General features: G+C 36.2%; 1 protein-coding gene across 2 annotated transcripts in view; it reads right to left on the bottom strand.

The window, feature by feature from the left end:
• The window catches only part of IFT57 (intraflagellar transport 57), a 52,396-nt gene extending 37,788 nt beyond the window's left edge, over positions 1-14,608 (bottom strand). Inside the window, exons 1-5 of one of the 2 annotated variants that reach the window (XM_006215913.2) lie at positions 14,265-14,608; positions 11,539-11,701; positions 10,595-10,713; positions 7,542-7,632; positions 3,347-3,415 (exon numbers count right to left, since the gene is read on the bottom strand). In XM_006215913.2, the coding sequence (XP_006215975.1) occupies positions 3,347-3,415; positions 7,542-7,632; positions 10,595-10,713; positions 11,539-11,701; positions 14,265-14,476 (654 nt within the window). In that variant the 5' untranslated portion in view covers positions 14,477-14,608. The remainder of the gene's footprint in view (positions 1-3,346; positions 3,416-7,541; positions 7,633-10,594; positions 10,714-11,538; positions 11,702-14,264) is intronic. The other variant, XM_072965671.1, reaches the window with a different exon arrangement.
• Between the last annotated feature and the right edge of the window lie 184 nt (positions 14,609-14,792).

Raw genomic sequence — 14,792 nt, 5'->3', positions numbered from 1 at the left:
ACCGTTTTCAGGGTTCATGAAATACTGCTTCTGGGTTATGATCTGATTAGGCAGGCATTTCAAAGTTTAGTCAATCTCCTTACAAATTCTTCAAATTAGCAGTTACAGGCTTCAAATATGCTATGGTAGTCAGGAAGCTGGACCACTAGGTCTCCTTTCAAGGAAGGACTTGCTGCTCAGCTGCAGGGAAGGTGGCCAGCAGACAGCTCCTTCGGGCTCTGTCTCACCTGCAGAAAGCCACCTCACCTGGAGGTACATCTTTCCCAGGGCAGCCAGCCTCCAGTGACTGAGCCAAGCAGGCAACACAGCTCCTCACCAGGTTGGCTGAAGCCAAGACCCAGGCTGAATCGCAGCTAGATCCTTCCCTCAGTGCAATCCTGCTTTCTTCCCCCGTCCTTTCACCATAAACATCTTGCACCCCAAACTCTGTCTCGGCGTCCACTTCTGGAGAACACAATCTGCAACACATGTCTTTTTCATTTACCTACTCTCTTGTTCCATTTACCTTCTCTCTTGTTCCATTTACCACAAATCTCAGGAAAATGCTGGTGTAGACCCAGCTTCTTGAATTACGATACTTAAGAGCATACTTTTCAGGGTCTAGACTTCACTTCATTTAAGGAAAGAAAGGAATATAAGTAGATTTCTCCCTGCATTATCCTACATGGTGCCTAGAAGAGGACTCAATTATTGCTAAGAAGTTCTTTTCTCCAGGAAGATTAAACTGTACTTCCCTATGAAATTAGAAATATGAAATAGCATTCATTCACACGTATATTCATTCAATATTATTCAACTCAATATTACTCAGCACTTTCTACACACCAGGCACAGATGAAAAAGCAGTTAAAAAAAATAGCTCCTGCTCTAGAGGAGTTTGCATTCTACTGGTTGAGACAGACAATAAACAAATCAGATGAATACAATGCCAGGATCTATGAAGAACAATAAAGCGGGGGAAGGGATAGTGAATGACTGTTTCAAAACTGCAGGTAGAGAGGGACTGCTGTAATCCACACACTGCAGGGCTGGCACAGCCAAGTATTTGTTTACTACATCAATTTCCTAGATAGTATCCATCACTCTTGTTCTAGTGAAGAATTCATTACATCAACTTTACTGAAATATTTCTTCTGCATTCTGAGTCCACCTGCTGCATGAAACAAAATCTTAAATCTGTGTTACTAACCTATACAGCAGTTCTGTCTTTGGGAAAGAGCAGCCTCAGCCATCACAAGCTACAGTCAGATACAGCTGTCTCAGGCAGATGGCTTCGGTGGGCAACATCATAAACTTGCCAGATTTTTTAAATATGAAAGGGTTTTCTGCCTCATTAGTACTTCATGGCTGACCATCCACAAACACCTGGTGTTCAGACTTCCTTTGAAAATGCAATCATACATAGTCTTAGCTCAAAAAGGTGTGTATTATATAACCATTGTCTAAAGGATCTAATAACTAGATAATTTATAAAGTCACAGGTAGGGGAAAACCCATCCTTATCCAGCTTAATTGACCTTAATTAATACAAAAATTGAAATTAGGATTGATATGGATTTGGAGTAGTGGTAGAGGCAAATTAAATTACTTGACTCCTTGCTAATACTTAAACTACTTTGTTCAGAGGGAATTCCAGGTGGTCTTTGCAGGCCTCTGTTTACACCATCAATAAAAAAATGAATCATACAAATGACAGATTCTTTCTAAGAATAACTGTATGTATCTCTACTTTTATTCTTTCTCCTTCCTACTTTGGAGAACTTTGTCGTCACATCTTCAACACATACAGGAACACCAAGCACCGGTGTCTTTCTTAGAGTCAGAATCAAACTCTACCCACTTAATTGAACTTTTGTTATGAGGTAAAGGGAAAAAAGTAATAGACTTGGGAGTTTGGAGACTTGTGTTCAAATTAAGCCAGTGTAATTTTTTAGCTTTTTAAAAAATTAAACCATCCCAAGGTTATAAATTTTAGTTTTTGTATCTGTAAAATGGAGATAACATCTACTCAAACACTTTATAAGGTCAGTAAAGAATGTGTTTTAAATTATTTGAGAACTACAAGGTGATCTGCAAATGTTTTGTTACAACTGGAGTTTATCTGTTTGGATTTAAATGTTACCATACTATTCTGAAATAATTTGCAATTGAACAATAAACAAATACATTTCTTCATTTAAGAAGCATTTATTCAGTATTGTCTGTGTTATACTATGGCGAATATAAAAAATGATGGTCATCCTTGTAGCACGGAGATTATGCAAGTCAGATTTGAGAGAAGGAATGTGGGGGGACATTTGGTTTCGGTTTTAGCCAACATTTATCTAGCACTTTGTATGTGCCAGACGTCATTACACATGCTTTACACGTAGTTAACGCTTTCAATCTCTAAAAACTGTACGTAAAAGGTAATGTTTTTATCCTCATTTTATAGATGAGGAAGATAAAGCACAAGAAGTTTGGAAATCTGCCCAAGGCCAGACACCTAGTAAGTATTGAAAGTCTTAACGTCAACTCACACACATAGGCAAGCTAGCCACAATGTTATGTTATGTTACATCTCAAGTTGGGTAGAAAACACACAGATCATTAATGATAGTTACTAATGCCGACTAACAATACTAAGGAGGTGAATGATAAATGAAGAGATCATCTTGGGGTGAGTGGCCAAGGAAGGCTTCATGGTATGAACCCAAAACTAGATCCAAACTTGTTGGTAGAATTTAGAAAAGAAAAATTAAATAAAGGATAAACAAGATTATGTTCTATATGTACTTTTCTGAGCACGCAATAGATATCACTTTATTGAAATATAACATACATAAAGGAAAATACAAAAATCCCATAAGTACCTTTGAAATATCTCATTGAGTGGGTTCTCTTTTATTGACTGGATTTATTTCCTAATTAAAACAGAGCAAAAACTGACTTACAGCACTGTCTGACTGCCTATCCATATACCACCCAATATAATACATTCTATTTCAAAAAATTACCATTTAAGTATTTTCCTATATTCTAGACCACTCAATATTGGCCATTATAATGGAAAATAACTAGCAATTGAATTATATGTCTTTCCATGATAACAAATGACACAAGAAAAATAAACTATTCCCGGTTTACATGAAATTTTCCATGATATTTACAGGTAGTTGCCACATTTGTACCTCTAATATTTATATTTGCTATTATTATATTTTTATGTATAGAAAAACAGTTTCGAGAGCTACTTTTCAAGTGACACACAAAACAACAGCCAACCGTGGTTTCTACTTATTTCAGTTTCCAGCAGAACACATGTACTGATTGCTTGTTGGTCCCATGTGTATCCCAAGTAACTTACCAAGCGATAGGTCTGGGCCTTCAAAACATTGAGATCAATGAAGTTTTCTTCATTGTCTGTCTCCTCTTCCTTAGGGAAATAAAAGAGTTTAAAAGTTAATAATTATAAAAGTTTGTAATTAAAAACATATTTCCAGATTTCACATACTTAACATGCTAAGCTCAACAGAAAGACTGATGTAGGAAAGGGTATTTAAAAGCCTAACAGTGTGCATAAAGCAGGGCATAAGTCTACTAACAGCTAATCTGTTTTTTGAGGTTTTGATAATGCCATTTAAAATAAGCCCCCTTTTTTTTTTACAGTCATTGAAGAAAAAAAAAAGAGAGAGAGAGAAGGACACCACTACTGCGAAACAAGGGATAAATAAATATAAGAACAGAAAAGAAACAGTCCCAAGTGGCATATTTGAAATAGATGCTGGAAGGAGTTAATGCAAATTTTGAGTAACATGACTAAAATGGACAAAAATGAGAGGTTGACAGATATAGGACACTCTCACCTGCTCCAGGGACCAATCACAGTAACACATATTTTTGACATCTCATCTCTTATAGCTAAACTCCCAAGTTCAAAGATACTAAAAATTTATTGAAGAATGTGAAATATACATATGTAAGATATTAACCTTGTATCTTAGATATTAACTATCTAAAAAAATAGTTCAGGTTTACACCAAGCTGGTCCTGATGCCCAGCCCAGTTGGTGTGGGGAATGGGGTCAGAAGCGATCCTTTGAGAAGCAATCCCTTCTCCAATATATAGTAAATACAGTCTGAGCAGGTTCTATAAGCATGTAGGACAAAACATTAGCTACCCTTTCTCTTCAAACATCTTTGTGATGACAAGTGGCACAGTGGGTGAAACAAATTAACAAGAATATCCAAAGCTTAAGGACATGGTAATAAACCCAGTGGAGCTTGGTCCTCGAGTCTTGTAAAGGAAAACAAAACAAAACAAAAACAAGTGGGTGTCGTTTGGTGGACACTTTCACGTGTAGAGCTGTACAAAAGCTGCAGTAGCAGATGTGACAGATACTCCTTACCTTTAAGCATTTAGAAATATTTTAAGACACTGGTTCTTGAAGTGGTTCTCAGACCAGCAGCGTCAGTGTCAGCATCACTTGGGAGCTTGTGAAAATGGACATTTTAAGGCTCCATCCAAGATCTACTCAGAAACTTGTGGAGTTGGGCCACTAAGGTAAGATATGAGAATTATGCTAATCTCTGGGGAACTGGGAAAATTTTAGTAAAATATGGAACAATATAAATGCTGATTCCATACACTCAAGTGATTACTTTTTTAGGGAGGGGGGCAGTGGGGCATATTGATGTAGACAAAACTGATCTGTTTACATCTTAAATCTTAAGCATATATGCAGATACACACCTTTGAGAAATAGCTCAGTCTATCCTGTGTTTGCACTACTGATGGTCTACTTAACCAGAGCAAGTGACTGAAATGCCAATGACTTGATGTCCATGAGAGACGAGACAAGTTTATAATGCTTTTACAATAACATAATCAGTGCAGTCTACATAGGTGCTCAATAAACACTTGTCGAATTGTAGTGGATTGAACACTAACACGCAAAAAGCTTTAACAGGAGGTACTAGAACAAAGATTTAAATTACTAAATATTATTAAAAGAACATTAAAAAATCTGAACATAAACAGGGTCAGAAAAAAATGGCTTCAAAATAAATTAAGAGAATTTTAATCTCAGTAATTTAGAAGGCACTCAATAATTTCCTGCCATTTCTTTGCCTAACATGTATCCTCTTAATTCTTACTGCCAATTACTAAGGATATGGTTATATACTGTGAGAACATTCTGTGAGAATACTCTGCGCTGTGACCCCAGTCCTCACACCCTCCCTCCCTCTCTTTCTTTCCAGTATCAACATGTCCTATCTTGATTTGGCCAGCCTGAAATTGAAGGTTTCAAGTTTCTAATTGATTACAGAAGAACATCGCTCTGTCAGAAATGATCCTTACCATCCCTGAGCTACCTCACAAACTTTGGCAACTAAATGAAGTAATATTCCACCAGCCAAAGGCTTTTGGGCACTGATCCAGTTCCCCTTGGCAAGAGGAGTGGGAGAGGGAAGAGAGGACTCCTTAGAATAATATGATGACAATAAGGAAGAAAGGAAAGCAAACAATTCAAGAGACATGACATAAGGGAACTCACCCCCTCAGAGGTAACCCTTTGAGGGAGGCTTTCTGCATGGGCTCATGACAGTAGGTCTTTACCTCACAGCTGGCAAGAAATATATGAAGAGGCTGCTTTCTAGTTTGTTTCTCTAACTGACAAACCCAATAATGCTGCTTTGAACTTTAAAGGTTTTTCAAAAAAAAGAAGTTTTTTCAGAAAAAAAATAGTTATAATTTCTGAAAGTTACAAGCAATGTGCTGGCAGATGATTTTGTGGTCAAATATTTAATGAATATCTACTATGTAGCAGGTACTGCATAATAAACTAGAGATACAAAAAATGTGCAAAATTGGGTTTCTGCCCTCATAGAGTTTTCTTTCTGATTAGCAGGTTTTTGTGCTTTTTTTTTTCCTGACTGGCAGTTTTGAGTTACAGGCCTTTAAAGCTAAATGTTGATGCACTAGACCAGGTAGATAAACTATTAACTAATAACCAGTAACTAAGAAGTCAAGATGCGGAAACCACCTGAGTAAAATAAATGAGATGAACAACTGAAAATATATGAGGACTTAAAATTTTATAAGCCTGAATGGAAAGATCTATTACATAAAGAATGAAGTCTAAACTACTTAAAAATGCTGCAAATGATCTGGATCTGGTCTGTCTTCCCAGTTAATCTTAAGCCATCTTCCCCCGTACCCAGGACACCTGGCTATGATGGTTTTCTCTCAGTTCCTTGATCATGCTAAGCTCCTTCTTGCCTCAGTTTCTGTACTTGCAGTACCATCTGGGTCTTGCCCAGTGCCAGCTACAAAACAGGTGCTTAGTAAACACAGGAATGAATACATCTTTACCTTAACTTTAAAAATTTATCACATTAAAAAAAGGTATCTTTTAAATTGATTAGTTTTATAATGATTTTTTCCTTCTATACATAGCAGTCATCTTTTCTTACACATATGGTTTAACATATTTATACTGCTGATAAAACACATTAAAACCTTTGAAGATACAAAGAATCATAGAAAAGAAAATAATCATCCATAATTCTTCTACTCATATATAACTAATGTTAATATATTGACACTATTTTTCTTTTTCAGCACATTTTACATAGCTGAGCTTACACATATAGTAAAAGTTATCATCCCCATGTTACTAACATTTCTTGGTAAACAGTTTTTAATGGCTATATAATATTTTATTGTCTGGATATAGTCTAATTTATTTAATGGCTATTTTCAGCACTTACTATAAAATAAGGCAGTGATTAATTTATCTGTGGCATATAGTGCCTTCATAAATTACTTTAAGGTGAAATATAGAATAAACTTATTATCTATTGATTCAAAAAATCACCTGGAAAATTTAATTGGTTTATGACAGTAAAATACACTATAAAGTTTTTTTCCTGCCATTTTAATTTCAAACCATATGTATACTTCTTAAAACACCAGGGTTAGTCCATCTCTGGTTGTGAGAAACTGCTCTCTGCTTCTACCACTTTACTAGTCTAGTCTGTTGTAGAGACATGATCATTTAGCTTCACACTATGGTTAGAATGTTAGAATGCGATAAAGCCCAGAGGCGCCCAACAATTTAAATAATATTGGTATTTATATTATTTTTAAAAGTTCCCACAGAGTAGTATTTATCCTAATTTTAGAAGCATAAAGGAGTTCCTGAGAAATGAATAGCGTTCTTAATGAAGCAGGATGTATTAATCCTAAATTCTACTGTTCTCTTCTAAATTCTTCCTATTTAAGATCATGAATGGTTGTGAATAAAATATTTACCTATATAACTAATGGTCTGTTACTGCCTGTCTATAGTTGAAGAACCTCTGCTAAAATCCAAACCTCAATCGTTAGAGAACATGAACATTAACTTAACCAAAGGTCTAAACAATGGATAGTAGGCACTCTATTCTCTAGGAACAATGAAATAAAATATATTCCAGAAAATGGAAGTTTAGGGGAATTAAGAGGAGGGAAATGAATTCAAAGGTGAAAATGACCAAAAAGTTCAGCAACACACATACCACAAATTCTTCATCCACTTTATTTAATGTTAATTCTGCATCATCTTCTGCAACAGTTTCTTCCTCTAATTCTTCCACTGGGTATGCTGGTCTAAAACAATAAGGCTTAACATGAGATGAGAGTTAAAAACAAAACATTTTAGCAGGACAAAAAGGCATAATATGAATATTAAGGATCCTCTCTACACCAGTTCTGGTCCTTTTTCACCTGTCCCTCCTTCCCATAATCACTGTTAAATGTTTCACGTATTCCTCCTGAAGCTTTCCATGTAAGGAAGCAAAAATCTTTATCTCCAAATATGAAATATTAAGTTTACATAAATGGGGTGATACCATGTAAAATGTTATCCAGCCTATTTTCTTCACTTACTAATAAACCATATTAATGTACATACACAGTTGATCCTTAAACAACATGGGTTTGAACTGCGTGGGTCTACTTACATGCAGATGTTTTTTAATAATAATACACTACTACATGACTTGTGGTAGGTTGAATCTGCAGATGTGGAACTGGTTATGGAGGAAGCCCTTATAAGGAAGGCTGACAATAAGTTATACAGGGATTTTTGATGCTGTTAACTCCTGCATTATTCAAAGGTGAACTGTACATCTTTTTTTCTCTCTCTTTTAACACACCTGCACTGTATTCCATTGAAGAGCAGCAGCATAATTAATATAACTAGCAACCTATGCCTGAACACTGAGGTTATTTCTAGTTTCTTTACTAGACAATACTGCAAAGATCATCCTTACCTTACACATTTATCATCTATGTATATCATTTAAAATAAATCTGTACAAGTAGAATGGCTGGATCAACAACTTTGTGTATTTTATTGTTTTGCTTGATATTGTCAAAACCAGCTTCCAAAATGTTACCCTAATTTACACTCCCAACAACAGTGACTCTATTTCCACACATTCATCAATATGGTAAACAAACTTCAATCTTTGCTAATCATCTAAGTGAAAAAACCTCATTCTTGCTTTAATTGCTTTTCTTTCACAGGAGTGGTTGAATACCTTTTCATGTTTTAATTGGTTATGCGTGTTTCTTTTTCAGTGAAATGCCTATTTATGCCCTTTGCCCTTTTGTATATTAAAAACATCATAGCTTTGCTGTGTTAAAAATATCTTTCCTATTTTATTACTTACAATTTTGGCTACTGAGGACCCTTACAATTCTTATTACAGACTTGGCAACATTTTCTTGCATGGATTCTAGCTTTAGTAACATATATGCAAAGCTCTTTCCTCACACAATGCCTTTGGTCTTTTAGTACTCCTATAGTTTCATTTTTCACATTTACATCTTTGACCTGAAATTTATTTTGATAGAGGTAACAGGAAGGGCTCCAGCTTTGTTCTTATTTCCAGAATCTAATCAGTGGTCCTAACACTACATATTGAACACTCATTTCTCCATTAAGATTAATGACATGTATTTCCCATATTGAAAATGCTGAAAAGTATTTGCGTTTATTTCTGGAAACTTATTTTAAAAATCCATACCTCAGGCAGGTTAATAAAATACAAAAATTGACGTTCAATTTTAAGGAAGGAAAGTACTACAAACCAGATCAATCTTCTTAAAGAATAAATTTCCTATTTTTTTTTTTTTTTTACTAATTAGAACTAGATAAAATCTTAAAGGCAATGTTTTTCTAGGGTTTCTATGTTTTCTGGGATTTGTTTTAGCATATTTAGATACATAAATAAGCACCTATAAACATGTAACTTCCATGTAACTTATATATTACATACTTGATACCTTCTCTAATCTCAATTTTCAATGTTTCCCCTCTTTCCCCTCCATGTACATATGATCCCTATATATTATCCAAATCACAATACACGGCCAAGAATAAGGTATGCCCAGAAACAAAGGAAGTACCAAATGTAATAGTGGTAGGAATACTAACGGCTTCTGGTGATTTTAGAATGTACTGGGCAATAGATTTAATAATTTAAAAAATGTCAAATGGAGTAGCATATCTCATAACTTTTTGTGGAATCTAACAAAGAAGTAATGTAGATCACGCAGACATTCTTCATATTGTACTAAGTGGTAATGTTTGGGTTGAAACATATGAAATTGATATTTTTTAGCTCAAAAAAAAGATGGATATCCGTAATTTCATACGGCTCAACCTGATGATGACCTAAGTAAGTTTTTAAAAGTATTCATTAATAGAGGGTAGATTAATTACCTAAGAGAATGTAACTGAATATACATTAAAATATACAAATAATATATACAGATTTCCAAGAAATTAGTTCTAATCCAAAACCATTGTCTTTTCATGTTTTACCTGAATAATGCCTTCCACAATCTCTAACCTATCAATAATCCCAATCTTCATTCATATTTTCTAATTATAACCTATACAAATTGACAGTTTCTAGTTATTCCCTCATCCATATGGTCAATATTTATTGAGCATCTATGATATACCAAATGCTGTGCTAACTACCATACAGCACAAAGATTTCATAATTTCTAGCAAGAAAGCCAGACCTGTAAACAAGTGACTTTAATATCATGGGATAAATACAATAACAGAAATATAAACAAATCACAGTTAGATCAGAGAAAGAAGTAATGAACAATGTCTAACAAAGTGTCAGGTGGCTTCTTCAGTGTTATTCTTGCCAAGTCACTGTAAGCATTTGAAATACTATATTAATTTCCATTTTTTTCCTTAAATCTGCAGCTTTCAGTTACCTTCATATATAAACTATGTTTGGTTGTATAAATATATGCAAAGAAACTTTTTAAAAATTTCCTAAATTAACCAGGATACACAGTTACAATTAAAAGTTTAATAATTATATGTTTAAACTGGAAAAAGGCACAATATCAGAAATGGTTCTGAAGACACCAGATATCCCAGTTTTGTCTGTACTGAATTTTCTAGTCACCTGTGGCATTTTCAGTTTAGAACAGTCAAGAGGAAACACTTTCTATCAGTTCAATTAAACAGCTCCAAACCCTTAGAAGAAAAAGCTATGCACATAGAATTACTAATGCCAGGTTGGGTAATCTTTACCTTTTCCAGGTGAAACCAATATATTTTAACGCTTCTTCAGCTAAACAGTCAAGAACATAGCATACATGCTCTCCATAACCCGATTTTAATTTTGAAGGAGGAAAATCTGCAGTTCTTCCCTGAAATACAAAAGATAAACTGGGTGTTATTTTCTATTTATACTGCAAATGTCAAAGTATTTTAAGCAAAGTACTGCTGAATAAGCATATCACTTCTCTATCCCTTAAATATGATTAAAAATAACTATAATCACATTGCTTCTTAGAAATCCATCTCTTTAGTCTTTTTTTAATTCATTGGTACATAAACACTAAAGGAAAATAAAGATGTTTTATTGTCAAAGGTATAAAATTAAGAGGTCATAACCTCATGACAGCAGAACAAATCACTGATCTTGTTAGGATGAAAAATCTGTATAACTACTCAAGTGATATCATATCGTTGAACAACCATATGAAGGATGAAGCAATTCACCTGTCAAAAATTAATAATGAGCGTGCCAAAAGTTCTTACTGCTTGTCCCCAGGAAAAGTCAGAAATGAAAAAACCGCTATTGTGGCATATTAAGTGAAAGTTCCCTTAATACATTGTTTCAGCATCCTAGTTTCTTTTATTTTTTATCATTTTGTTGGAAGGAGAACTAAGTATTCATAAATTCACCTCAGACATATCAAGACTTAAGAAAAATATTATTATTTTTGGCTGTAAAGAGTGTACACTAAACATTTTTAGAAGTGGCATTAATGTTATAAGATCAATCATTCTGAGATTTTACCTGAAAATTAATCTAGATATAATTATGTATATATGTATGTATTTGTGTATACATATAGTTATTTACAGAGAATTCTTCCAAAAGGCTAGCATTTATGTTGCTCGGCTACCTATGCTAAAAATTTCCTAACTTGAGAACATGCAGAAAGAAGAGAGTTCTTTATACTTACAAATGCTCGAAGCTCAGATAATATGTTAGATATTGTTGCATTAGGGTCATCATATTCTTGAGGCTGCTCAAAAGGGTGTCCTGCTTTGTTAATCAGCCAAGCAGCAAGAGTGCAAAACATGTAGAACTGTTCCCCTGGGTTGGTAGGCAGTGCAAAGTAGTGTCTGTTTCAAAATAAAAGGGAAGGGTAGAATAAGAAATACTGCAAATAAGTCTATAGTAGCTAAAGGAGCTAAATCCAAAATTGCCAAAGGACTTTTTTTTCCAAATGACTTTAACATCAAAAGACATTGATAATTCACTCTTCAAAGTTTCTAGTAATCCACAACACTCACATTAAAGTTTTTAATCAACAGGAGAAGGGCAATTACTACTGCACACAAAATATTAGATCAAAGACCTTATATCCATAAAAATGCAGGACATGTTAAAAAAATTGCATATGTAGAACTTTGGCCAAAATCATTTATGTGTCAGGAATAATTAATAAGAGAGTACCTCCTGAAAAAGGTAATTTGGAATTAAGAGAATTTCAGAGTTTTAAAAATAGACCTTAATGATGACTCAATATGCATTTTTACATTTTTTACAGTGTCACTGTTGCCTTTACTTACTATTTCTAATCTGTCGCTGTGTTAAACAGTTGTTCTCATCTTGACTGCATATTGACTCACCTGAAGAACTCGTCAAAATTTTGCAACCTGACTAAACTTTAGTTCTTCACTAACGGATTAAATCAGTACTCCAGTAATGGGCATGTTTCAAAAGCTTCCTAGGTGATTCCAAGTTTCAAGGTAAAGCCAGGATTAAGAACCGCTGCGTATCACATCCCCGATCTAACAAACATTTGTTGACTTTTGCTAAACCCGCTAGCCAACTAAAAACAGTCCTGTGAGGATCAACATGATATTACCTAAACATATCAGGAATAAAACTTGCTAGCAACAACATTCAAGTTAGTTTGAGAAAAGGTCTTATTTTGCTTTTTTACGTGTAGCTATCACTATTATGTTTATAATTGGATCTATAGCTATGATAACTGTTTTCCTAAGAATCAGCAGTCTGCTCCTTCCTGTTTCCCAAACTTTTTCCTGCAGAAAAGTGTAAATGTTCTGGAAGATAAGAAAAGCTGGGAAGACAAAAAGGCCACAAAGTCCCCTCAAGTATATGGTCACCCACCACTAACAATTCATCTTTTCTTTATCAGCTGATAACAACTCCAAGACAGAGGAATGGATACTGATAGACACTGCAGAGCGAGGACAGCTGTTCTCAACTTTGGCAGGCATCAAAAATCATCTGGAAGGACTATTAAAACACAGACTCCTAGGCCCTCCCTACTCCTAGAATTTCTGATACACAAGACCCGGGAAGGAACCTGCAGAATTGCATTTGTAATAAGTTCCCAGGTTGTTGCTCATGTTGCTAGTCTGATGACCACACTTCAAGAGCCGTTAAACAAGGGTATCTCCACGCAAACCCATAACTCAAAGTATCCTGCCGAACTCCTGACAAAATATTTCAGAGATTATATCAATAGAATCTCAAGGCCATGTTCTTTGAGTTTGAAATATATATTTGGAGAAAAAACTGCCTATTTATTACATAGAAAATGTTGGTTGTTTATACCATCCTGATCAATTCATTAAAGTAATAATTTCCAATCCTACCATTTTGTTCATGGATCAAGCTACACTACTTTTTCCTATAACTTTTCTCATATTATGGACTGACAGCAATATGAAGTTTACATGAAGCCTACGTATCTTCCAATGCAAGTCATTAGAAGAGAGCGAGGAATGAGATCCAAACTGTCAAGGGAAATTATTCGAGTCTAGATATAGCCATTAAGAGAAAGTACTACAGATTCTTAATCTAAATTGCCTCTTACACAATTAAATAAACACAAAAAATTAACACAAAAAATAAATGTTAAGTACTAACATTTAGGAAAGCTATAAAACTTATTTATGAGGCTATCACTAAGTTACGCCAATTGGAAGAGAAAAGTGCTAGCTGTCCACCACCCTCAGCGACCAATGCCAGTGACTTCAGGATATGATGGGCTTTTTCCCTCCCAGAACAAGGGCAGAACTTTAGGCTCTGTGACAGACAATTCCAATAGTTGTCATTTCATTTGTCTTTTCCATTTCTCAGCTTCAGAGAGTACTGTTATTGCAAAGGCATAAGTCTTTTAAACCACAGCAATTAGTGAACAAGTTTATGAACTGCATGCATATAAAGTGCTCAACAAGGTCCATGGTTACCAGTTGTAGGGACAGGTTCTCTAAGAGGAAAACAAAAACTAGTGATCAGTCTAAAATGATAACAGCTTTCTTCCATCTTTGGGAATGAGATTGTGAGTGGCTGCAATATTTTTTAAAATACATTTTCTTGTGTTTTCTGAGTTCTCTACAATAAGTACCTTCATTTATAATCAGAAAAAACAGTTTGTGTTTTACGGAGCTGCGTGTGTACTCTAGGCATGCTGTCTTCCAGTCCTTTCTGTAATTCCCAAACTTTACTCTTTCCCCCAAAATACCATGTCTAAACTCCGTGAGCAGCCTGGCCCTACGTCGCCAAGTTTGGGGTGAAGTGCCCTTTCCTGAGTAGGAAAATGGAGGCAAGTGCTTGCTAACCCGCGCTCCCTGTTACCCACAAGGCCGGAGAAAGGCGTCTCCCCAGGGCCCAGCCGGCACCCGGGCGCTGCGGGACGAGAGCACCCACCTGGACAGGGGCTTCAGGTTGTTCTTCCGGAGGAGATCCTCCTCATAGCGGAGCAGTTTCAGCTTCTCCACCAGGTCCTCCATCACCACGAACATGTGGTAGGCCGCGCCGGGCCCCCGCTCCACGACCACCTCCCCCGCCCCTTCGCCGCGGGACCGAGACACCCCATCCTCCAATCCCGACGGCGTGACCACTGCCGCGGCGGCAGCCATGATAAAACAGACAGAAGGAACCCAGCGTTGGCTCGGGCCCAGAGACCTCCGCGGCCTGCGCTGCAGCAGCCAGGACCTCCGCGACCGGTTACCAGGCGACCGCCGGGCAACCCATCACCAGGGAAACTGGACTCCGCCTCCTTCTCCCGCTACGCTCTTCTAAATTTCCTCCAACCAGGGAGGGGTTCCTGGATGACGTCACGTCGCTCGTCCCCCTCCAGCTGGGGAGGCGGTGGCTAGGAGATAGCCCCACCCACTAGAGCGTGGCCTCTGCGTCGCGGGGCGGGCCGTGCAGTCTCCCGCTTCCTTTTAAAAG

The sequence above is a fragment of the Vicugna pacos genome, chromosome 1 (assembly GCF_048564905.1).
Source record: "Vicugna pacos chromosome 1, VicPac4, whole genome shotgun sequence".
NCBI lineage: Eukaryota > Metazoa > Chordata > Mammalia > Artiodactyla > Camelidae > Vicugna > Vicugna pacos.
Note: the sequence above shows the minus strand (reverse complement) of the source record. Positions and strands in the feature narration are given on the sequence as shown.